The sequence below is a fragment of the Triturus cristatus genome, chromosome 3_2, assembly GCF_964204655.1.
Source record: "Triturus cristatus chromosome 3_2, aTriCri1.1, whole genome shotgun sequence".
NCBI lineage: Eukaryota > Metazoa > Chordata > Amphibia > Caudata > Salamandridae > Triturus > Triturus cristatus.
The window spans coordinates 809,914,783-809,940,148 of record NC_140584.1 but is presented as its reverse complement, the minus strand read 5'-3'; the positions used below and the strand labels follow the sequence as shown (position 1 = coordinate 809,940,148).

The 25,366-nt window shown below is 44.7% G+C and overlaps 1 protein-coding gene across 2 annotated transcripts in view; it reads left to right on the top strand.

The window, feature by feature from the left end:
• Positions 1-25,366, top strand: part of NBEAL1 (neurobeachin like 1) — a 978,461-nt gene that overhangs the window by 541,781 nt on the left and 411,314 nt on the right. For both annotated transcript variants that reach the window (XM_085648956.1, XM_085648955.1), the window contains one exon: positions 7,781-7,939. In XM_085648956.1, coding sequence (XP_085505082.1) covers positions 7,781-7,939 — 159 coding nt within the window. The remainder of the gene's footprint in view (positions 1-7,780; positions 7,940-25,366) is intronic.

Here is a 25,366-nt window from a genome sequence, read left to right as displayed (position 1 = left end):
CTAATCAGTCAGGGCACACAATTAATACAAACATTAACCTTAACCCTGTTTTAAATAAGGACCAGGAGTTGTCTAAAACCAAGGGAGGTATATCAGCTAGCGCTTCAGGTAACTTCGGCGCCGCCAGCACTGTCTATACAACCCACACTGACCTTGAGAAAGAAGCCAGCGATTTTTTCTCCTTTTCTGATGAAGCAGAATTGGGAGTTGCATGGGGAGACACTTCAGCCTCATATCTAACTGATGAATCTGATAGCGCGACGGATGCGGGAGTGGAGCCTCTTACTGTTAAACTAAAGCAAAAAGTCTTCAACAAGCGGGGTAATAAATCTCATGGGGCAGCTCTAGACTGGGACCACACCCACACCGAACAGTTAACTCCAACAATTCCAATTGCTCCAGTCACTCCAGCCCCTGCATCTATAGACACTGTCTTACAGGCGATAGCCTCACACCACGAAGAGACCTCACAGGATGGGCGCAGGGCGCAAGCAGCTCTTCGTAAGGTACAAGGTGTGGTGAGGAAGCTGTTTAAAACGTGTAGCTCTTTTGGAGATCGACTGACCGAGATGGAGTCCAGAATCCTGGCTAACGAGGTCAAAGCTGCTGCAATCCAAGAGCGGGTTGAGTCAAACGAGTCACAAATAGGGGATATCAGATGGAAATTGGAGGACTTTGAAAACCGCCAGCGCAGAAACAACTTGCGTATTCTAGGGATACCCGAGAAATCCGAGGGGGAGGACATCCGGGCATTTATGATTAACCTTCTCCATGACTCTTTACCGGAGCTGTCTAACTGGAACTGGGACATCGAAGTTCAACGAGCCCTTCGTATGCCTCTCGCTCAAAAAACCCCCGCTAAACCCGGAGCATACCCGAGGGCTATTCTAGTTTACTTTGGCAATTTCTTGCTCAGACAGGCAGTGTTTGAGAAGGCCAGGCCTGACGCTAAACGCACCTCCAAAGACATTACATACTTTTCACGCCCTGACTTTTGCCATAATACTGTGGAGAGAAGGTGGAGGCTGCGCCAACTTATAAAACCTTTTCAAGACAAGAAGGCAATAGTGTATCTCAACAACCCAGAACGGCTCAAGGTTATTTATGGGGGGCAGATCAAATTTTTGGTCTCCGAGATAGCTGCACACGAATATCTCGACAGCCTAAAATAACCTTATTAACGACCGGGTGCGGTTGAGACTTTTTTTTTACAGTTTGTGAAATATATTAATGTCAGTGGGGTCGGTGCCCCTCTAAAACTGCTCAGAATAGTGAGAGGTGTGGGTCTATACACAGCAACATCTAGCTAGTTATTTTGTACGAGAATACATGATAATACAAGCACTACCAATTCAGAGCCTCACTCCACGAAACCAAAAACACATTTTTTGTATTTTTTTTTTTGCTTCTTCTCTTAGGTAGTTTTTGTTAAAAAGGGTGGAAAGGTGGGGAAATAAAAGAGCGGGAAAAGGAAAAGCTTTAGCAAGGGGAAGGAGGGGGAAAGAAAGGAAAAAAACCACAAAAAAAAACTAAAAAAGTGGCATATTGGTTGGGACCCGACTGCGTGGTGCACCTTCATCACCTTTTAGACTCTAATGGAGTCTTTTTGCCTTAATTTGGGAGCAGGGGTGGTGGGGGGTAGGGTTGGGTCACGAAGGGGGTGGTCGGGCGGGAAAGGGAACAAAACTAAAACATTGCAGAAAACTCCATAGCAAAGATTCCAAATTGGAAAGATAAATCACAAAACATCTTTGCATTGTAGAGCAAACATAGATATCAGTATAAGCAAGGGATTTAACTACTCAATTCCATGGGGAGGATAAGTATATGTAGTTGGAATATAGCAGGGCTACACGACAGAGATAAGCGAGGGCGGTTGTCCGAGATAATGAAACGAAATTCTTTAGATATCATATGTCTTCAAGAAACTCATCTAGCCTGGGCAAAGCGAAGTCTACTCAAAATCCAGGGGTACAACGTATTGGCAACCACAACCCAAACAACAAATATCCGGGGGGAGGCCATATTAGGTAAGAGCCATTTAGGGATGCCTATACACCAAGCTCTGGATCAATATGGTAGATGGGCAATTGTGGAGCTTGCTTTAGGGTTAACCCTTTGTTCGGTCTATGGTTCAAACCTAGACGATCCATCTATGTTCGAGTGCTTAGAAGTGGAGCTGGCAGGCTGGCCTGGTCCACTAATTTTTGCTGGAGACTTCAATATTACACTCAATTCTATCTGTGACAGGCAAGACAAACACATGTATTACGGTCAAAAACCTAGAGTATTCAGAGCTATTAACTCACTTATAATTAGTCATAATTTAGCCGATATCTGGCCCCTTAAACATCAAGGGGATCCGGGGTATACTTTTTTCTCAAATCCTCATAACAAATACAGTAGAATCAATTATATACTCACCACCAGAAATATCTCCGACTCAGCAACGATTATAAGACATTCTAAGCTAATCTCTGACCATAATGCCCTAGTTCTCACTATTAATTTAACCAGTACTGTTAGGAAACTCTCAGTTTGGACTTTCGATAGGAAACTATTGGTTAATAATGAGTATGTTAACTGTATTAGGAATTGGGCTCAGTGCTACTTCGACACCAACCGTTACAGCGCTCCTAGAAACGTTGTATGGGATTGCTTTAAAGCCGCGCTTAGAGGGGAAACCCTTAGCTATGTAGCCAGAATCAAGAAACAGCAGACTTCTGAGTTCATCAAGAAGGTAGGGGAACTAGCTAAACTAGAAGCTGCGCATACCACATTGCTTGCACAAAAAATAGACGGATCAAATCTGCTTTGTCAGATATTAATTCTCAAAACGGACTTAAACAAGGAATTAACTAAGAAGTCTGCGGAAACTTTTAGAACTCATCAAATAAACCTCTACAAGAATGGAGAAAAAGTCGGTAAACAATTAGCTTTACAAACAAGACAAAGGGCTTTCCACAATGCAATCTCTTCTATTAAGTCAAACGGTCAAGAACACACACAAATAGAAGACATAGTGGACGTATTTCAACGTTACTATCAGAATCTATATCAGAACGATATTGCCTATAACAGGGAGGAAATAAATACATTTCTAAGAGACTTTTTAACTTGTTCAGATAGCAGGCTAGATAACACCACTAAAAATAATTTGGAGAAAGAAATATCACTAACTGAGATCGAACTCGCCCTTGCAGAACTAGCCTCGGGGAAAGCAGCAGGCCCCGATAAGTTGCCGTTGGAGCTATACCAAGTCTTCGGCAAAGTAATATTACCATTGCTATTAGACCTATTCCTTGGAATACAGTGGAATGAAAATACACCTGCCTCTTGGCAAGATACCAACATTATTATTATTGCCAAAAAGGGTAAACCCACAGATTCTCCATCTTCTTATCGCCCAATCTCACTGATTAATTCAGATTCTAAACTATATGCAAAAATACTTGCTAATCGGCTAAGGGGGGTCATTGCGCATCTGGTCACCCCGTGGCAACACGGTTTCATCCCAGGGAAGGGTACCACCGACCATACTCGCAGAGTAATAGCATTATTCGATATCATTGCAACGACAGGTGGCCAGATGTCAATGATTCTCCTAGATGCCGAGAAGGCATTCGACAGAGTGTCATGGGAATTCATGTGGGCTATTCTAGAGCAATATAACTTTAGGCATAGTTTTATTAAATCAATTAAAGCTATGTATTTTGATCCGAAGGCTAAGCTTCAGATTATGGGATGTGAATCAAACACTATCAATATCTCAAGAGGAACAAGGCAGGGCTGCCCGTGCTCCCCGATCCTATTTGCCCTTTATATCAATCCTCTGATACTTAAAATCTTAGATAACACCAGAATTAAACCAGTGGTGACAGGAGTATTTGAAACCAAAGTCTTAGCCTACGCAGATGATGTCGCAGTTGTAACACCTGACCCTGAGATGGCAATAATCGAGATTGAGGCAATTACACAGCAGTTCGGTGTATATTCAGGATACTCCCTGAATAAAAACAAAACCATCATATTATGTACAGAAAACATACAGTTTGAGGATGCCAGACGGACCGAATTAGCAACTTATTTAGGGGTTCGCATATCTGCTACGGTTCAAAATATTACCAAAGTTAATTATGAACCCCTCATCAATTCAATCAAACAAGATCTAACAAGAGTTAATAGCCTGCATTTATCTATCATAGGGAGAGGGAATTATATTAAAATGACTATCTTTCCTAAGATATTGTATTTATTTCGTGCAATCCCTTTGCTAGTTGAAGATAACTTTATTAAAATCCTAGACTCTCAGCTCTCTAAGTTTGTCTGGCAAAACGGCAAGATTAGGAGATCGCTTAAATATTTATCCCTTCCAATTCACAGAGGGGGGCTCGCAATCCCACAGCTACTTTTATATTTTTGGGCGGCCTTTTTGCAACAACTCGCCCCAATGGTTAATCCAGCATTTAATAGGGAAGAGTCCGACATACCGTCCGTATACAAATTAGCCCTTCGCCACAATACTAGAGGATTATTTTTAAGACAACTTGAGCCCAGCTATTTCCAAAAAGTTAAGTTTAAAATTGTTATTGGGGCATGGAAAGTCTGGTGAAGAATTGCAAAATATATGAAAATCCCTAGGCTAAGCTGCTATACTCCACTCTGGCACTCATTTTTGCTACCACAAAACATAAATGATGTTATTTCTGCCCGGTGGGAGAGACAGGGAATCACCTCCCTTTTCGATTTTTTAGGTACAGATAAGAAGGCTAGCTTTACTACCCTCCAAAATCAATTTAATATACCTGCGACTGACTATTTAAAATACCATCAAATAAGATCAAGTATAAATTCCCAGCTGTCTAACATAAGCTGGATCAGAAGTCCCCTTATCGAAGCTATCATCAGGCCCTCCTCTAGAATTGGCACAATTTATTCCTTCCTCCATGAAAATTCACCAGATGATATAGTACAGACCGAAATATTATGGATAAATAGGCTTGATAATCCAGATATAGACATTGATAAGGTTTTGGCACTGTCATCACAACTACTGCTTTCCACTAATCTAAAATCACAACTTTATAAAACTATCTACAATCTTTATTATACTCCAGCTAAATTATATTCATGGGGTAGAAGAAGTAACGATCAATGCCCTAGGTGTAAGTATGGACCCGCTACGTTACTACATATGTTCTACTATTGCGATAAGCTGACACTATTAAAAAAAATGATATGGGAATTTTGGGAGGAGATTTTTGGGCGTAAATTGCCCGAGTCGCCCACTATTTGTATGCTTGGATCCGATGGTATGCTAAATCTGAACCTTAGCGAGGAAGCCATTCTTTTTATTGGAACTGCTGTATACAGAATTATTCTTGCTGCATTATGGAAAAATTGTGATCCTCCAAGTTTCCAAATGTGGCTAACCAGATTTTTGGGTGTCTATAATTATGAGATAGCAATTTATGCCACCAGGAGCCCGAAGTCTAAAAGACGAGGTGAAAAGATTTGGTCCCCTATTACAGCCTGGAGCACTGCAGCTATCTCAAACTAATGTCTAAAACCCTTGCCAATGTGTCTTATGTATGGCAATAGGCACTACCGTATTATTTGGTTTCTGTATGTATTTCTATGTTTTCACCTTATGTTTATAGCCTCGAGCACTACAGTTTTTTAAAAATCTGTTTTCTAGAACTTTAGTCTATATGTTGTATGCATGATAATAGGCACTATCGTATTATCTGGTCTCTGTATTCTCTCGCATTATGTTTATCTTCTGTTCTTATGATCTTATTGTTTGTTGCCTTTTCTTTCTCTGGAGTTGTTCACAAAAAATGAAAAAAAAAATTAGAAGAGAAGAGTAGTGAACGGAAAGGTCAGAAGAGTGGATAATTGCAAGTCCGAACCCCACGATTACCCATGTGGTCGTGTCTGAAAATGCTAAAGCCGGCTGGGTGGGAGGGAGGCGAGGATATCGGGCCCAGAAGATAAGTTAGTCCACGTTTCTGTGATATAGACAAGTAAGGAGCGATGGGTGACCAGAAAGAGAGCGCATTCGGTGCTGTGTTTAACTAGCTGGGCGTAGTATTATAGACCAAGTTAGGCTAAGGGACAGTCACAATGAAGCCACAAGCACGGCATATGCAGGGAAAGGGAGAAAGTAAGGAGTAAAGATTAAAACAATCGCAATTCCTAAAATCACCTGAGTGGTTGAGTGCCAGAAGTGAGTCTTGTGAGTAGGTAATCCCAGCACGAGAATCCAGTGAGGAAGAGGCTGCAGAGTTGCTGGCGTTGTGCGCAGTCCGTGTGAGGACGAGTGCAGACGGGCTTGCCATAGGCGTACCAGCTGCTCGCATCCCGCTGCACGCATGCTGAATTAAGTAGCCCGCCATGAGCAAAAGGGGCGGGACAGTATGCGTAGCTTGCGTGCATGGTAGAGCGCCAGGCACAGTTTAAAACAGATGGGCAGAGTAACAGGGACTTGAAATGAGAGTCCAGCAACCCCTGATTACTCTTCTAGCTAACCTAGAAGCAGCAAGCTACTGGTAACATAACGTAAGTGTAATGAAAAAGTGAAAAAGCAAAATCATAAAATACTTGAAAATCAGGTGAAACCCATTCCAATATGGCCCGCACTGAGCCAGGTACCTCCCAAAATAATGGTTGCGGCGCCGACCTACAAGGAAAGTGAACTTGCGACGTATCTGGAAAACAACTGTAGCACTCAGCATGTTTTCACTAGTGCTGTTTTCAGCTGGTGGTTGATTTGGAATGGTGCACTGTTGACTTTGGGGGGCTAACTAAAAGTTATTTTGCCAGGCACCTCCCAAAAGAATGGTTGCTGCGCCGACCTACAAGGAAAGTGAACTTGCAAGGTAGCTGGAAACCAAGTGCTGCACTCAGCATATTTTCACTAGTGCTGTTGTCAGCTGGTGGTTGATTTGGAAGGGTGCACTGTTGACTTTGGCGGGCTAACTAAAAGTTATTTTGCTGTAGATACTTTACTTCCATGCAGGTGAGAGGGGATAGTACCTAATTTGGGTGCCAGTAGAGATAAATGAGTCATTCTCTGATCCCCCAGAGTTCAAATCTCTCCTACTTCACTCCATTCATGCAGAGGACTCGTCTTCTATTCATTGAAACACATGGTGCACTGATCTGGTCGTATTCACTCGTATTTTCAAACTGGAAGCATATCTAGGTGGTTTTGGCATATGTTTCTAAATGAATCTTATACTGTGGATGCACATAGATATTAGGATGTCTCAGACACAATATGTGACTCCCTACTTGTGTACGCCTCCACTCTCCTGAGCTCTATTTTTGTCTGATGTTGTAAAGAAGTATTGGATGCAATCCAAAGTAGATCTAGACATTTGGCCCACTCTTTTAGCTTTGTTAGCAGCATGAAAGAAAAGGACTGTGCCCTGATTTGTGGCTTACTGCACCAGAAAATACATCAGCTTCAGCTTAACTACATTTGATATGTAACTGGTAGACCGCTTTCTTTTGGAAATGGACAGAGCTTTGCCTTTAAACCTACATCACATGTGCCTAACTTCCATCAATTAACTATTAGTTCTTCATTTGGTATATCAAATGCATAATTACTTGTCACGTTATTCTGATCATGACGGGCTTCCTCACTGGTGTGAGATGAGAATTCAAAGACCTCAAGCCTTAAAGTCTTCACCTTGCCTTAGCGCAATTGTGCATTCTTTGAAATATGTAATGTATAAACTGTATGTAAAAAGATTCTGTTTTCATCCTGTAGCTCTGCGGCATTCTGGAGGTGCTATTGAGTCTTCTACAAACCAGCCCATCTCGAGACCAACTTTTCCTTTTATTGTTTGAACCTGGTAATGCTGACATCCTCTATGCTTTAGTACTAAACCAGAGATATTCCGATAGACTGAAAGAACTTGTATTTAAGGTAATTTCTTGATTTATGTTTTAACTGCAAACGTGTTGTGTTCATATTTGATCTATTCATCTTTTTCAACAAAAGACATTTGCTCATTTGATTTGCATGTCTGCATTTGCTTAAGGTAGAACCATGTTTTTCTATTTCCTTCCTGCGAATTTGTTCTGGTTAGTTTGGTTCAATGCTATCCCAGTTCTGAGTTTTTTTTCTTAGAAAGATGGCAAGTAGATTTGGGTCGGCGTTTGCCATCTTACATCCATCCACAAACAGGCAGTTCAGTCTTTTTCATCCAGCCATAGAGACTCTTTTTCAGTTCCACTGTTTAAGAAAGTAACTGTCTGGGATTAAATAACTTGTACAATTATAGGTGTTGTTCTGCCATCTAAACTTGGTATGTGTAGATGCAGGCTCAGCTTCTCTTATATTTTCAAATAGAGTTTGTTTTCTTTGACAACATTAACCAAATGGAAGTTAAAAAACTGCTGGCAGTTGGATTGTTTGCTTGGACTTAAAAAAACAACCTTCCATCCGAAAGGTCAGAAACTATTTCAGCAGTGCATCGTGGCTCAAGATAAATAGGAGGATATTCAGGTTGAGTTCTATCTGTACAAGTGATTAACCCTACTGTGTTCAACAAATAAATGTCTTCTAGCAACAAAATGCAGCATAAACCTTCTGAACTCAACGGGCTATGCAAGACATAGAGCTGCACACTTTAGCCCTCACACTACACAGCGTTTCCAGAGATCGTAATGGACTTAAAACCTATCCATGAGAAGAATGGGGTTTATTTAATATTAGATTTTTTTTTTTTTCAACGGTAATTCTTACCCCACAGGTACATCATATAGTAATAAGGAACAAATGTAATGCAGTCAGTGAGACAACCACTCACAGAGCACGTAAGGAGAACAGCAGTACATTAAGAGAAAATAGAGCATGTCATATTCAGTGAAAGAAAACTTCACCTCCAAAGGTTGGTGCGTATGACAATGTAGACCGTTTAAACTTCATTAGGTATAATGTAATTCTGAATTTTCTCTTATTCTTTACACTCTTTATTTCTGAATTTTATACCCATACAGCAATCTTAATGAATGATGATATACAACACACCAGCAAGTAGCTATGTGTATTGACGACAAGAGGCATCAGAAAAAGAAAAGGAAAGACTTCTCATGCAAAAAACGTAATCACACAGTTACCACAATACACAATTACTAAATAGTTCTTAATAAGACTTAGTAAGAGAACCTGACCAAATATCTTCAAAATTAGACAGTCAAACTCTTCCTTTCAGTTGAATTTTCTCAGACAAAGCGAAGTTGAGACACTAGCCAATCGTCTACCGAAGGTATTTTGTGTCTCTTTAAATGTGGCACACAACTTTCTTTGCAATCAAAATTGCTCTGACTATAACTTCCCCAGAAAAAATGGTAGCTTCCTATTAAAAAAAGTATGACTTTATTTTGGGCAAGACTATCAGAGGGTCCACTAAGTTAAACTCTTAAGCAATCGATTTAAAATTCACTTTACTCTTCTGCATGACCAGAGAAGAGATATTAATCTCCCAGCAGCCATCGTAGTCCTACCTATAGATCCTAAAGAATGCAAGTAAAGCCTAAAAATCTGCTTTGTGTAATAATTGTTGATCAGTAGAAGAGAAGTGGACATTCATTGTAAACTATTCATCTTTTTAACAAGGCATAGAATCATTTACTGCTCTTGTTAATATATATCAGTACAAAGCTGGCTATGATTTTTGCTTTCTAACAGCATTATAAAGGAAACCTTCCAATTTGTGTCATTTTCTGATGGATACTTCTGATTGCAGATTCCTCACTTTTTGAATATTCCCCGGGCACTTATTTGGATACAAAAGGTTTCATAGCTTAACTCCATTTTGCTGCTGGTGGTGTCATGTGGTGCCTCATTGGCTTTGTTCCACCTGGAAGCAACAGAGCGGAGCTGCATATAAACGCCACCACTGTGCTCTGACATCAATTCCTTTCTTTCTGCTTCTTAAATGGAGATCCAGAGCTCCACTCCCTTTTCATCAGTTGACAAATCCTTTCAATTCTCCTTTTCTAGTGTGCAAGGGGCATTGTCCCCACCGAATACTTCAAGATTCAAACTGTGCCGTGACTATCGGAAAGAGATGTAGGAGACAGACCCACTCGAGGTCCGCCTCTGGTGTTTGGGGTACAACTCCAAGACATGTGAACAATGTGCCTTCACGAACCTGAAGGAGATCCAGCACCATGAAGTGAAGCTGTATGTTGCCAAACACCGAAAGAAGTCACAGATCTTGTGTAAGTCCTGCACCAAATCAAGGGCTTGGTCCAGCTCCTGAGACTGTTTCCCTCGACACGTCTTCTTTGTGATTGAAGTTGCCCGGTAAGTTGAAGTACAAGTCATAGAAGAAGTATCAGAGGTCAAAGTGGGCCTCAACCCCATCATGCCACTCTCTGCCTAGAGAGAAGTTGGGAAAATGTGAAGGTGCCACTCGGTCATGCTCCCGATTTCTGATTTTGCCAATTCCGAAATTGATCCTGATGGACTCCAAGATCCCTGCGCCATTGACAATGAAGCTTGAAGCCTTTAAGGATGCCTTCCTGCTTATGTTGGGCACTCTTCCTGCTCACATCTGGACCCCAAGGATTTGCATGTCCTTCTGTCAGATTACTGCTGGCAGATCTGTTATCTGTACTGTCTGAGCCCCTAGAACCTACCACTGATTCTGTGTCAACTCTGGTGCTGACTTCTATTCCACCTCCAAGACCTACGCCGGTCCCAACGTCGCCGTTGCCAGAGGTCGAGCCCATGCTGACTCTGGTATACGACCCAGACTGAATCTGTCTCGACCAAGGCTGTGCTCTGAATACCAGTTCCTGGCATAATTCAGACTAAAAACTTCCTCTACAATGGCCCCTTCCTCAGAGCTTTTCTCATCTTTTTCTCTCCCATTCTGCCCGAGAATTCGCCACCACCTGATGATGGGGACTCTTTACCTCCCTCTTCCCCACCCATTATGATTATGGCACTATATACATGGACTTGAACAAGGCCATTGCTCTTGATTTTTTCCTGATACAGGGTTGATTTCTCCCCTTGGATCCCTAACAGAGGTGGGTGCTTCATTTGCTGAAGTGATTAGTTGTGTGGCTGTAGTCCTAGACCTACTGCTGCCTTCTTTTGAAGTCAAGAAAAATGTCATTACTGTGTATCTTCACTCCAGGTCAGCCTCATTTGAAACCTTACTTCCATCCAATGAAGCCCTGAATGACACCCTTATGGGCGCTTGGCCTAAACTCTGTTCTCGATCCCCATTGAACAGGAAAGGGACCAGATATCACAGACCACACTTGACGGGCAGGATTATCTTGTGTAGCATCATACTCATGAGAGTTTTGTGGTCCAGGCTTCCACCAGCAAAGTAAATCAGAGTGCCTTCCCCGCAGCTCCTCCAGAGTGGAATTTGGAGAGGAGTGAGCCGTTAATGAAGCAAATGTTCATTTTGGGCAGTTTGACATCGGGAATGGTCACTGAGGTCTTACTGTTTAGCCATTATGTGCATGCCCTATGATATATGGCCAGCCAGCAAGATCTTGTCTGCGGTCCCAGAGAAATGTTGGTGCTTTTTGACCCAAACTGTTCACGACAGCCAGAATTCAGCCAAATATGTGATCACAGCAAACACAAGGAGATGATGGACGGAGTGCTGAAACTTTTCCGTCACTCCCCCCCAGTCACAGATCTGAGTTGAATCCATCATTAGTCTTTAACTCACTTTGCTACTCCAGTGTGGACCCAGCAATATGCAAATCCGTCTTGACCCTGTGCCCCATAGGAACAGTCCAGCCCGAACTGCCAGGCCAGGTCCTCCCTGGACAAGAAACAAGCATCCTAGGACCGGTTTCGGGGTAACACCCCTCATCAGCCAGGCTAGCTTGAATCCATTGGGAAAGTGAGCAAGGGACCCATGTCTGGGTATACCCTGCCAACTTAGGGCAAACACAAGGAGATGGTGGACGGAGTGCTGAAACTTTTTCACTTACGGCTAGCATTGACATGACTGATTGTTTGGGGACGAGCGGTGGGCACTAGTGTGGTGCTCCCCCGCCATGTGTGGGTACGATCCACTGGCTTTTCTGGAGATGTGCAGGCATTCCTTATGGTTATGCCTTTTGAAAGGCTGATTCTGCCTGCAAACAAAGGTAATCAAAGCCACAGTGCATGCCTTGGGACTTTCCACCCATGCTCTTCAGTTTCCCCATCATTGTGGATCTTTCCAAGTCTATTCCAGTGGGCTGGCAAATAGACAACACCAGACCTCGCCACCACTGCAACAACCACCTCAGTCCTTTCATGTTATCAAGCAGCCATCACGCAGGTCACCAGGGGACATGTTCTTCTCAGATGCCTGACCCTGCAGCATCATGCTCCAAAACGCATTCATTAGCCATTAGTGGCTCACAACTACCCTGTGAGAGGCAGAATCAGATATTTCCAAATAGATTGGCAGTCCATCACATCCAAGAAATGAGACCTCCAGATCATCCAGCACAACTTCTTCCCACATCGGAGCCGTTTTCAAAGACCACCTATCCACATTGCTATAAGAGGTGCAGGACATTACTGGCCAAAGGGGCCATTGAAAGCGTGCTGGCCTTGGAAGTGGAAACTGGATCTTATCCAGTATTAGGGTATCTTTCATAGATTCACATTCCTGAATCATTCCCCGTCGTCGAGATGGGAGTCCCTGGTACATAAATAAAGTAATGGCACAGTAGACCTATAGAGTAATAGGGCAAAGGCCTCACCTTAGTAACATATCCACGTCCTTTTGTAAAAAAGGACCAAACTTTGGAGAGTAGCCAATCAGCTATCACCACCCTCTAGAACCTTCCTGGAAGGAGCTCTAGTCCCTCATATTTTCTACCGCACGTCGTGCTAAGGGAGCCTCCACTGAGCTCTGCACAGCATTTCTTGTTCCTGGCTTACCAGTGTTTTTTGCTTCAACTTTCCACCTTCTGGCTGAAGTTCTTCAGTTCTTCATGGCAGATACTCCGAAGAAGGGCCTTTTTAGGTCTTGTGCTTCCTGTGGGAAGAAGAGGCTTCATGTCGACAATCCACACAAAGACTGTCTCCACTGCCTCTATCCAAACCACTCTTCGAAGGACTGTAAGGTATGTCGTACATTTTCCTCCAAGACCCTCAAAGACCGTGAGGGGCACCTCTTAATCTGGCTGCAGAGGCTTAAAGACAAAGACTCAGTATTTTCTTCTGAAGAAAGTGAAGGCTCATCCATTTCTTCACAGTCCTCTCAGAAACGACCAAGGGTGGCTTCTCCAGGCCCTTCATCGCAGCCACCTCCAAAAAATATTTCATAAACAATGGGGTAACCCTGTGTCCCTCAGAACCTGGGTATAAATTATATAAAGTACAATGGTTCTGTCGGGTATGAGCACACAATTACTTTGTTTTACGATTGAATCAAAAAAAGCTAAATATATCAATAAACAAGAAAATAATCATAAGAGAAATTGTATTTAAGAGGAACACATGAAAAAATAAACAGTGACAGTACACAAATCACGATAGAATCAGATTTGCTGGGTGGCAGGGTATTCTTTATATATAAATTGCATCATTTATATTATCACCCATATAATTCTTTTTAGCAAAGCAAAGCTGCCAAAGTTGTAAGTATTAAAGTGAATTCGTGAATAAGTGACATAGTGACATAAGTGACACAATTATTGCGTAATATATACAAAGTGAATAGAAAAATTCTATACACAAAGTAAAAACGGGCCAGTGTAGAGAAGAACAATGACACAGTTTCCAAGGATGACTCAAGTTCTTTATGAAACCGAGTCTTGAACTGGGCCTAGGTGCTGTTGACGTTTCAACCTTATATATGCGATCTTAAATCGTCAAAGAAGACGCATAAAAAGTCTTCAGAGGTCCTTCCTAAGACTCTTCCAGCGAAGGTTTCTCCTCTGGAAGCTCTTCATGCCTTCAAAAAGCCTTCTTCCACCCCTTCGACGACGGCCTCGTCGACGGTGGCTTCGACGACGAGGAAATCTCCATCGACGGCATTGAATGTGACCTCGCTGACGACGACAGTTTCCACTTCTGTCGCGTCTCATTCCTTATCCACATCGACGACGACAACTCCATCGTCGACGGCCGGTAGGTCTGTCTCGTCGACGCTGAAAATCAAAAAGACATCGTCGACGTCCAAACTGCCATCGACGCTGCGATCGTACCGTCGACATCTACATCATCGTCGACGAGGACTCCGTCCACGAAACCTTCATCATCGTCGACGACGGCTCTGGCAATGGGGCCTCAATCTACTAAGGTGCCCATCGATGATTATACCGTTGACTGGACTGTCGACGACAGCAGATTCATCTAAAAATCACGAAGCGTACGCCAACGCCGGCCTTGACCTCCCCTAGTCAAGTCCAGATTTTGCCTCCAGCACATCTTTTTGAGGAAGAGGACTCTGATGACGGCAGTATGTTCAGAACGGCGACAAGTCCATCGCAACTGCATGTTAAATACCAAGACAGTTCGGACTATGATGATCAAGGGCAGGAAGATCAGGCGGTGTCCCCTGAGGAATGCCATCCGTCTCTGACCTACGGTTCCTCATTTTGGACTATAAGCAGAGGTTTCCAACATCTGCACCACCTTCGCTCCTGGTTGTGCCTCCAACACCAAGACCGAGACCTCCTCTGTTGAGCTTAGCGTCTGAGCCGGTCACATCACCACCTCCACTTTCTACAGACGATGAGGAGGAGGAGGAAGGACACAAAGAAGGAGAACTTCAAGATTCCCAGTCTACTCGGGACGAGTGGGACGATTACATACTGCCCTGTTCAGCTTCTCCTGTGCCTACCACAGCTGACTCGCCTCCGGAGGACATTTGAGGCTTTCACAACGTAGTAGAAAGAGCGGCGCATCGCTTTCAAATACCTATGCCCTCACACCAACAGAATTGCTTCCTCTACGATTTTAAAGAACCTTTTAAGAAAACCGTTAGGTCTATCCCTATTATAGACTGCATATGGGAACAGGGTGTTAAGATCATGCAGAACCCTTCCTCGGTGCCTCCAGTCTTGCCTCGGCTGGATAAGAAATATAGGGCTCCAGATACTGCTCCGGCTTGCCTGACCGGCCATCCTAAACCGGACTCAGTCATTACACAAGCTGCTCAGCGGAATTTGAAGAATCCTTCCGCTCTGCTGACTGCTCCTCCGGACAAAGAGGGTAGATGGCTGGACAATTTTGGCAAACGCTTCTCGTCCATGTCTGCATTAACAGTGCGTGCATCCAACTTCTTGGCACTGTTAGGACGTTATAATAGGCAGATGTGGGCAGATATTACTCCATACCTTGCGGCCTTGCAAGAGGACTCAAAGGAAGAGGCAAAGAAAATCTTACTGGAGGGCGAGCGCTCTACATCAGAAATTATAGACTACTGGATTTCGCCAACTCGCGGGCGCAGCTGTATTACGGCGCCAGGGTTGGTTGAAGGCGACTTCATTCAGACCGGAAGTACAAACCAAAGTCTTAGACATGCCATACGATGGCCAGCTTCTTTTTGGGACACATATCGACGAATCTCTACAAGGTATTAAAAAGGATACCGACACGGCTAGGGCTTTGGGTACTCTCCAATTCAAAAATACATCATTTCGAGGCTCAAGAGGGAGAGGTCATTCGTCTACCAGAGGTGAATACCAAACCGCTGTTCCTTCTCTTCCACTCAGCAATATCAGCCACAATACCAGCTGCGTCAACAACAACCCACCTACACCAAATCTTCCTTTCGTGGCAAAGGAGGGCGACAGAAAGACGCTGCTCGACGACAATGACTTCCCACTACTGCCGGTCTACAACTCCTCTCTGCCCTCCAAAGTTGGAGGAAGAGTTTCCCACTTTCTCAAAAATTGGAAGCAAATAACAACGGACCGTTGGGTCCTACAATTGATTCAATTCGGTCATTCAATAGAATTCATCCAAAGACCTCCCCACACCCCACCCCGTCCTATGCTTCCCAAAAATGTGCGTGCCCTGCTCCTGGAACTTTCACTTATGCTCCAGAAGGGAGCTATAGAAAGAGTTCCTACGTCAAAGACAAAAGGGATTGTACTCCCGATTTTTCCTAGTCCGCAAAAAGGAGAAAAAATGGAGACCGATATTGGACTTGAGAAATTTAAAAAATTCCTGAAAAAACAGTCGTTTCGTATGGTTACCATCCAGGAAGTGCTACAGCTCCTCAATGCGGGCGACTACATGGTGTCTCTAGACCTTCAGGACGCCTACTTTCACATCCCGATCCACCGCAACCACAAAAAATTCCTGAGAATCGCAGTGGCGGGCAGGCATTACCAATTTTGTGTCCTGCCATTCGGACTCAAATCGGCGCCACGCATCTTTACAAAATGCCTTTCTCCGGTAGCTGCATTTCTCCGACAACAACACCATCAAGTCTTTCAATACCTGGACGACTGGCTTGTCAAAGCACCCTCTCTAGAAGGCGCATCCAGGTCTTCCAACGCCTGTCTCAGGCTTTTCGATTCTTTGGGCCTTATTCTCAATCAGGACAAGTTCGTGCTTCAGCCTTCCCAGCGCATCACTTTCCTGGGTGCTACTCTCGACACGCTCCAAAAGAAGGCGTTTCCTTCGCAAGAGCGGAAAGACAAACTTCTGTCCTTTGCGCTTCGCATACGCTCCAAGAAGACTTTTTCTGTGCGCCTCTTCAACTCCCTGCTTGGGATGATGTCTTCCTGCATCCTGCTAGTTCCACACTGTCGCCTTCACATGCGACCTCTTCATGAAGCGCTTTCAGCTCAATGGGTTCAGTGTAAGGGGTCATTCGACGATGTCATCCAGGTGACCCCTCTGATGAAAACGGCTCTACGGTGGTGGATTTGCCCTCAGAACCTTTCTCAAGGCTTGCCTTTCTTGCTTCCTGCTTCTCCACATACCATCACAACAGACGCATCCCTGGAGGGCTGGGGAGCTTTTCTCCAGTTCAGCGGCAAATGGTCCCTTCCTGAAAGGAAACTCCACATAAATCTTCTGGAGCTCCGAGCAGTGTATCTCGCTCTTTTAGCATTCCTTCCGCGAATCAAGAACTCTCTAGTGCTTGTACGGACCGACAATACCACGACAATGCACTATTTAAACAAGCAGGGAGGGACTCGTTCTCTAACACTCTCTCACGAGTCGCAGAAAATCTGGAACTGGTTGCTCCTTCACAACATCTCTCTTCGAGCGGAATATGTTCCAGGAACACACAACGTTCTGGCCGACTCTTTGAGCAGACAGCATGTCATGAGTGGGAGTTGAATCAGCGGACCCTCAACCGCATCTTCTCTCGATGGGGCACCCCTCTTCTGGACCTTTTTGCTACCCAGCAGAACGCCAAATGCCAACACTTCACAAGCTGGCATCCCCAGAAGGGGTCTCTAGGGAATGCGTTTTCGATCGCATGGTACAACAACTTTGCATACACTTTTTCACCAATTCCCCTGATTCCCAGGGTGCACCGGAAATTGAAAGCGGAACCTTGCACGCTCATCCTGATAGCTCCAGCTTGGCCACGCCAATACTGGTTCACAGACCGTAACCGTTTCCCTCACTCCTCACTATGAACCACCAACAAGTCCAGCATCCGGATCCAACATCTCTCAGAATATCAGCCTGGCTCCTGAGTTCAGAGAGTTCCAGGGTCTACACATCCCTCCGGACTGTAGAGAAGTTCTGGCTCGGGCTCGAGCAGATAGTACTACCAAAACATATTCCTTAAAATGAAAGAGGTTCTGTATCTGGTGCAAGTCAAACAAAATACACCCTCTTTGATCCTCTCCGGAGCAAATACTGCCTTACCTTCTCCATCTGGCGAAATCTGGTCTCGTTCAGACCTCCATTAAAGTCCACCTGGCACTTGGCAACTCAACACGGTTCTGGCTCAACTTATGAAACACCCTTTTGAGCCAATACACAGAGCGGATCTCAAGTATCACTCATGGAAAACAGCGCTTCTTCTAGCCCTTACCTCGGCAAGGCGAGTGGATGAACTTTATGCTTTCTCGATTCAAGACCCTTTCCTTTAATTCAAACACGAACAGGGTCATACTTCGTACAAATCTGAAGTTTATCCCTAAGGTTCCGTCAAACTTCCATCTTAATGAGCCTATTGTGTTGCATTCCTTCTTTCCAAACCCTCAAACAGTGGCAGAAAAAAACTCTGCATTCTTTAGACCTTAAACGCTGCCTGAAATTCCACATTGACAGGACAAAGACATTTTGCAAATCCAATCAACTTTTTGTGGCCTACAGTCGTCCTAGGAAAGGTACATCCAGAGATCCAGCGAGGTACCTCTCGCTGGATCTCCGCAGCTATTACCTTTTGTCACCAGCAAGCGGGCCAGCCCCTGCTCTCCACAGTACGAGCCCATTCAACGAGGGCAATCTCTACTTCAATGGCACTTTTTGCAGGCGTGCCCATTGTGGACATTTGCAGAGCGGCAACATGGAAGACGCCGCATACATTTACCAAGCATTACTGCCTGGATACTGAACTCATGAAAGACGCTGCCGTGGGTCAAGCGGTGCGCCGTCATCTATTTCATTAGAGGTAAGCCCTTCCTTTCATCCCACCATCCTTTCCTCTATACGCACATTTCTCTATTGTGTTTTATGCCTCTGCTATGTCATTGCTTTTGGTACTTTCTATTTTCACATTGATATGTTATCCGTGAATTTATGTAGGCTGTACCTTTCGAAATGTGCTTATCATTGCCTACTATTCTGATTCAGGCATGTGAATCTATGAAAGATACCCTAATACTGGATAAGGAACGCGTTACTTACCTGTAACTGTGGTTATCCAGTATTGGTATCTTTTATAGATTCACATGCAACCCACCCACCTCCTCTGGAAGGACTCCCTTGGGTCTCTCAGTGTTCTACTGCTTAGCACTGTGCTTACGAAAATCTGAGGGACTAGAGCTCCTTCCAGGAAGGTTCTAGAGGGTGGTGATAGCTGATTGGCTACTCTCCAAAGTTTGGTCCTTTTTTACAAAAGGACGTGGCTATGTTACTAAGGTGAGGCCTTTGGCCTATTACTCTATATGTCTACTGAGACATTACTTTATTTATGTACCGGGGACTCCCATCCCGACGACGGGGAATGATTCAGGCATGTGAATCTATGAAAAATACAAATACTGGATATCCGCAGTTACAGGTAAGTAACGCGTTCCTTGCTCCCGATGTTTTCTCATGTGGATGGAGGCCTTTGTTCTATTTTAGGACTTCGCATTCTGAATTCTGTCCTATGGAATGACAAATTCAAAATGCTCGCTCTAGCCCAATTTCTGCTTTGTCTGGATACAGTGACTAGATGGTTCCCTTGCACAACACTGTCTTTCATGAGTTCTTCCTGCGGCCTTACTAATGTTACCTGCAGTTCAACGTAGGCATTTGTATGTTGGCCTGCTCCCCTTCAACATTACCAGCGACCCTCAGGTATTCATGAAAGTGATTGCAATGGTGGCTGCACATCATTGGATACCAGTTTACCTTACCTTGAAGACTGACTGTTGAAGGCAGGCTTGCTACAATCAGTCTTAGATCACCTCCAGATACAGGAGCTGTTCTGGACTAGGGGGAATTCAGGGTCTTTTCTCCTTCACAATAAGTACAGGGCTGTTGCAAGCAGAGTGGAGTGTAGCCCTGGGTACTGTGCCAAAAGTCACTGTGCCTCTTGAGTTGGCTGGAGAGTTAGGGTACCTCCCCGATGGTGAACCACTTGACAGGATCTTTAAACGCCTGTGGAGAGGAGCTCAGCTGGTGGATCACGAACGGTGGTTACATCCTGAGGTGGAGCAGAGCCATTGGTAGATTTTCATCACCGTCGAGGACACGCAGTGTAAAAATGTTTGCACATTGGAGTTCCTTAGATTTCACTCTCTAAGAAATGCATTTACGCTGGAGTGAAGCATGGGATGTCTGTATGCCTTTCTGAGTCTGTCCCTCCTGCCCAGGTTCTGAAAAAGATGGGAACGACTGGACCCAAGTCATTCTGGTGGCTTTGGAATGGGTCAGGAAAGTGTGGTATCCAGAACTTCTGGAAATCTGTTGCAGCAACTGGGCAGGGTTCTACACCCAAACCTGTGCAATCTACACCTCCATGTCTGGAGATTGATCGGTGGCATTCGACTGTGTTTAATCTACCTTCTGAAATTGTTGATGTCTTCTTCACGGCTAAGCAGATTGTTGCTTCTACTGACGCTCAAAAACATCTTTCTCATTGCGATCGCCATAGCTTGTTGCATGAGTAAGCTCCAGACTCTTGTTGCAGCCCTACAATACCTTATCCTAGCCAGAGTGGTGATGAGGACCAGGGCGGTCTTCTTGCCTAAAGTTGTGATACCTTTTCACAGTGGGCAATCCATCACCCTGGAGGATGAGTTTTTGCTCCACCTCACCCCTCGAAAGGAGAGGCAAGACTCCACTGACTGGACCCCAAAAGAGCACTGAACGTTTACATCAGTTGCAGCAAAACCATCTGGTTGGCAATAGCTTTTCGTAGGGTTTTCTGAGGCTAAGAACTGTAAGGGGGTGCAGACAAGGACTCTGTCTAGATGGATAGTTCTTTTCAATAAGATATGCTATGCATTCGCCAAAAAGCAGTCTTCAGAAGGACTGAGGGACGATTCTACCAGGAGCAAAGCTACCACCACTATGTGCCTGTTCTCGACCCACTGCCAGGCTACAATGTGTGCATCAATGCCATGTTCACGATTTACTACTGCCTTGATGGCAGAGCCCAACGGAAAGGGCATTTCCCCCATTTGATCCTGAGAGCTTTTGGTCTCAGCCCACTTCAAAGACCCTCCACCTTGGGAGGTACTGTTTTGCCCTCTGCTCTAAAGGTGATAATCTGCAATTAGTTGTATACATTAGAAAAACAAGTGACTTACCTTTGGCAATGCCCTTTCTGGTGGATACTCTCTGTCTATCTGCACCTCTCCGTTCTGTCGATTCATCTCTTGTTTTCCTAAAAAGGTCCCAAATTGGCAATCTGCACGCTGGTACCTCCAATTGTTTCATGGTCTGCTTCCAAGGGTGTGGAAAGAGTCAAGCAAAAAAACTGATGTCAGCATACGGGGTAGTGCTCTAATGTGACTCGCCACTTCTGGGTGAAATAAAGGCAGTGTGGAGCTGTGTGATGCAACCTAGAGATGTGCAAGAGCACTACTGTGAAAGCTTCCAGATCCAGTCTGGCTCCTGTGGAAATTCTAAAGGTGAGGAATATCCAGTTAGAGTATCTACCAGTAAGCGCATTACTGAAGGTAAGTAACTTGTAAGTTAGAGAAGGGTGAACCTCCTTCATTCGTGACTCCTGTTATGCCTGAAGGGTGTTAATATTTCCATTGGCTGGCTGAGGTGGTCTTGAATGCAGAAGCGTTGATCCGGGCGGGTATCGGAGCGCTTTACATGACGGTTGCGGAGGACATGGATCGAGAGATGTGGGAGACATTTAAGGCAGTATACATCAGTAACAACAGTGGAAAAGTGGTTATACTGGTCCGTGACAGTGGCCAGATAGCAATTGCGACAAGATACATAAGGAATAACAGTGGAAAGGTGGCATGCGACAAAGGTCCGTAGCAGAGGCCAGGTGGTGACTAGGACAGTTAAAAACAGGCAGGTCGCCAAAAGGGGCAATGCTTCTAGATCAGTGTATTGTTCATCAGTATAGCTTTCACTTCCCTTTTAAAGGCAATATTCTCGGGGCAACGCCAGAGAAAGTACGTTTGTAGGTTTTCAGTTTTGTTAAATTTCTTTGGCTTGAGGAGCATAGTGCTGGTGCTCCTTGAGGGCCTGGCTCTACCAAATAGCTCAAGCTTATTCTTCAGGTAGATGGGGGTATTGAAGTGTAGTGCTCTCTGGGTCATACAAGCAATGTTTAACTGGATCCTTGCCTGAAATGGGAGCCATTTGAGAGCTTTAAGGTCAGGAGAGATGTGGTTGGATTTCTTGGAGCCAGTGACGAGTCTAGTCGCCGCATTGAGAGATGCTCTGAGTGGGGCTAAACTGAGTTTCGGGAGACCGCATAGAGTAGCACTGCCGTATTTAAGCCTTGAGATGACTAGTGCTTGCACCGCTGATTTAAAGTCTTCTTGTGGGAGGTAAGGTTTAAGTTTTCGAAGGATGCTCAATTGAAAGTTAGCTCCTTTGCTCGATGCTCTGATGTGGTCTTGCATGTTTAGGTTCTTGTCTAGTACAACTTGCAGTGATTTAGTGGAGTCAATGATGTGTGGTGCACAGTTGAGCGCGGTGAGGTTTGTTAGGAATTGCCCCGCAATGGGGGATTGTCTAGTTGGTGCAATGAGGAGGAATTCAGTTTTAAGGGTGTTAAGTTTGAGGTTAGCCAGTTTAAGGTTTTGTGCAGGGTTCCGTTGAGTGACTGGATGTCCTCGGGAGAAGATAGTTTCATGTACAGTTGGGTATCATCCGCATACATGCGATATTGGATGTTGGAAGCTTTGAGGATTACAGTCAGAGGTTCAATGAAAAGGTTGAAGAGCGTGGGCGAGAGATAGGACCCTTGTGGGACACCCAGAGTACAGGGACTGGAGTTGGATAGAGTTTGATTGGTTTTGACTCTTTGTGATCTGTTGTTGAGAAAAGAGGCAAACCATTTTAGGACAATGCCAGAGAGCCCCATCCTACATTCCAAGAGGTTAAGAAGGTTGACATGTTTGACTGTGTCGACTGCAGATGAGAGACCGAGTAGTATTAATAGGCAAGCTTCATTCTGATCAAGCAAAGAGAGGGCATCGTCCACTATATGCGTGATGGCCGTCTCAGTGCTGTGCCCAGCATGGAAGCCCGATTGGAATTGGCCGAGGAGTTGGAATTGTGTTTGCGCAGTTGTTCATGTACACATTTCTCAAGGAGTTTTGCCAGTGTAGGAATGTTTGTGATTGGTCGATAGTTATTCAGGTCTTCCGGGTCAGCCGTGGTTTTCTTTAAGAATAGGGAGAACTAGACCTGCCTTCAGGCAGTCTGGGATCTCTCCTTGGAGAAGCGAAGCGTTGATGATCTTGGACCAGAGCGGGACCAGGGTTCCTACCATTTCTTTGAAGAAGTTGGGGCGAGGGGGTCATTGAAGTGATTGGAGGGTTTCAGGGTCGATAGTATGCTGAGGATGGCAGCGTCATTGACGGGCGTGAATTGGTTCCAAGAGGCATTGTTTTTGGGGGAAGGATAGCACGAAGTACGAGGGGGGCAGGTAATGAGGATTCAGGTGAGGGTGAAAGTTTGATTAGAGCCGATTTGAGGTCCGATTAGATCATATTTGCCTTTTCGAGGAAGAAGTCAGCAACGGCATCACAGCTCGGCTGATGGCAGGAAATGTAAGGTGATTGGCCGGAAGTGATTTTAGATTGTGACTTAATCAACTCAAAGAGTCTTTTCGGGCGATTTTTTGCTTTATCCAGTTGTTACTAAGGTGAGGCCTTTGGCCTATTACTCTATATGTCTACTGAGACATTACTTTATTTATGTACCGGGGACTCCCATCCCGACGACGGGGAATGATTCAGGCATGTGAATCTATGAAAAATACAAATACTGGATATCCGCAGTTACAGGTAAGTAACGCGTTCCTTGCTCCCGATGTTTTCTCATGTGGATGGAGGCCTTTGTTCTATTTTAGGACTTCGCATTCTGAATTCTGTCCTATGGAATGACAAATTCAAAATGGTCGCTCTAGCCCAATTTCTGCTTTGTCTAGATACAGTGACTAGATGGTTCCCTTGCACAACACTGTCTTTCATGAGTTCTTCCTGCGGCCTTACTAATGTTACCTGCAGTTCAACGTAGGCATTTGTATGTTGGCCTGCTCCCCTTCAACATTACCAGCGACCCTCAGGTATTCATGAAAGTGATTGCAATGGTGGCTGCACATCATTGGATAGCAGTTTACCTTACCTTGAAGACTGACTGTTGAAGGCAGGCTTGCTACAATCAGTCTTAGATCACCTCCAGATACAGGAGCTGTTCTGGACTAGGGGGAATTCAGGGTCTTTTCTCCTTCACAATAAGTACAGGGCTGTTGCAAGCAGAGTGGAGTGTAGCCCTGGGTACTGTGCCAAAAGTCACTGTGCCTCTTGAGTTGGCTGGAGAGTTAGGGTACCTCCCCGATGGTGAACCACTTGACAGGATCTTTAAACGCCTGTGGAGAGGAGCTCAGCTGGTGGATCACGAACGGTGGTTACATCCTGAGGTGGAGCAGAGCCATTGGTAGATTTTCATCACCGTCGAGGACACGCAGTGTAAAAATGTTTGCACATTGGAGTTCCTTAGATTTCACTCTCTAAGAAATGCATTTACGCTGGAGTGAAGCATGGGATGTCTGTATGCCTTTCTGAGTCTGTCCCTCCTGCCCAGGTTCTGAAAAAGATGGGAACGACTGGACCCAAGTCATTCTGGTGGCTTTGGAATGGGTCAGGAAAGTGTGGTATCCAGAACTTCTGGAAATCTGTTGCAGCAACTGGGCAGGGTTCTACACCCAAACCTGTGCAATCTACACCTCCATGTCTGGAGATTGATCGGTGGCATTCGACTGTGTTTAATCTACCTTCTGAAATTGTTGATGTCTTCTTCACGGCTAAGCAGATTGTTGCTTCTACTGACGCTCAAAAACATCTTTCTCATTGCGATCGCCATAGCTTGTTGCATGAGTAAGCTCCAGACTCTTGTTGCAGCCCTACAATACCTTATCCTAGCCAGAGTGGTGATGAGGACCAGGGCGGTCTTCTTGCCTAAAGTTGTGATACCTTTTCACAGTGGGCAATCCATCACCCTGGAGGATGAGTTTTTGCTCCACCTCACCCCTCGAAAGGAGAGGCAAGACTCCACTGACTGGACCCCAAAAGAGCACTGAACGTTTACATCAGTTGCAGCAAAACCATCTGGTTGGCAATAGCTTTTCGTAGGGTTTTCTGAGGCTAAGAACTGTAAGGGGGTGCAGACAAGGACTCTGTCTAGATGGATAGTTCTTTTCAATAAGATATGCTATGCATTCGCCAAAAAGCAGTCTTCAGAAGGACTGAGGGACGATTCTACCAGGAGCAAAGCTACCACCACTATGTGCCTGTTCTCGACCCACTGCCAGGCTACAATGTGTGCATCAATGCCATGTTCACGATTTACTACTGCCTTGATGGCAGAGCCCAACGGAAAGGGCATTTCCCCCATTTGATCCTGAGAGCTTTTGGTCTCAGCCCACTTCAAAGACCCTCCACCTTGGGAGGTACTGTTTTGCCCTCTGCTCTAAAGGTGATAATCTGCAATTAGTTGTATACATTAGAAAAACAAGTGACTTACCTTTGG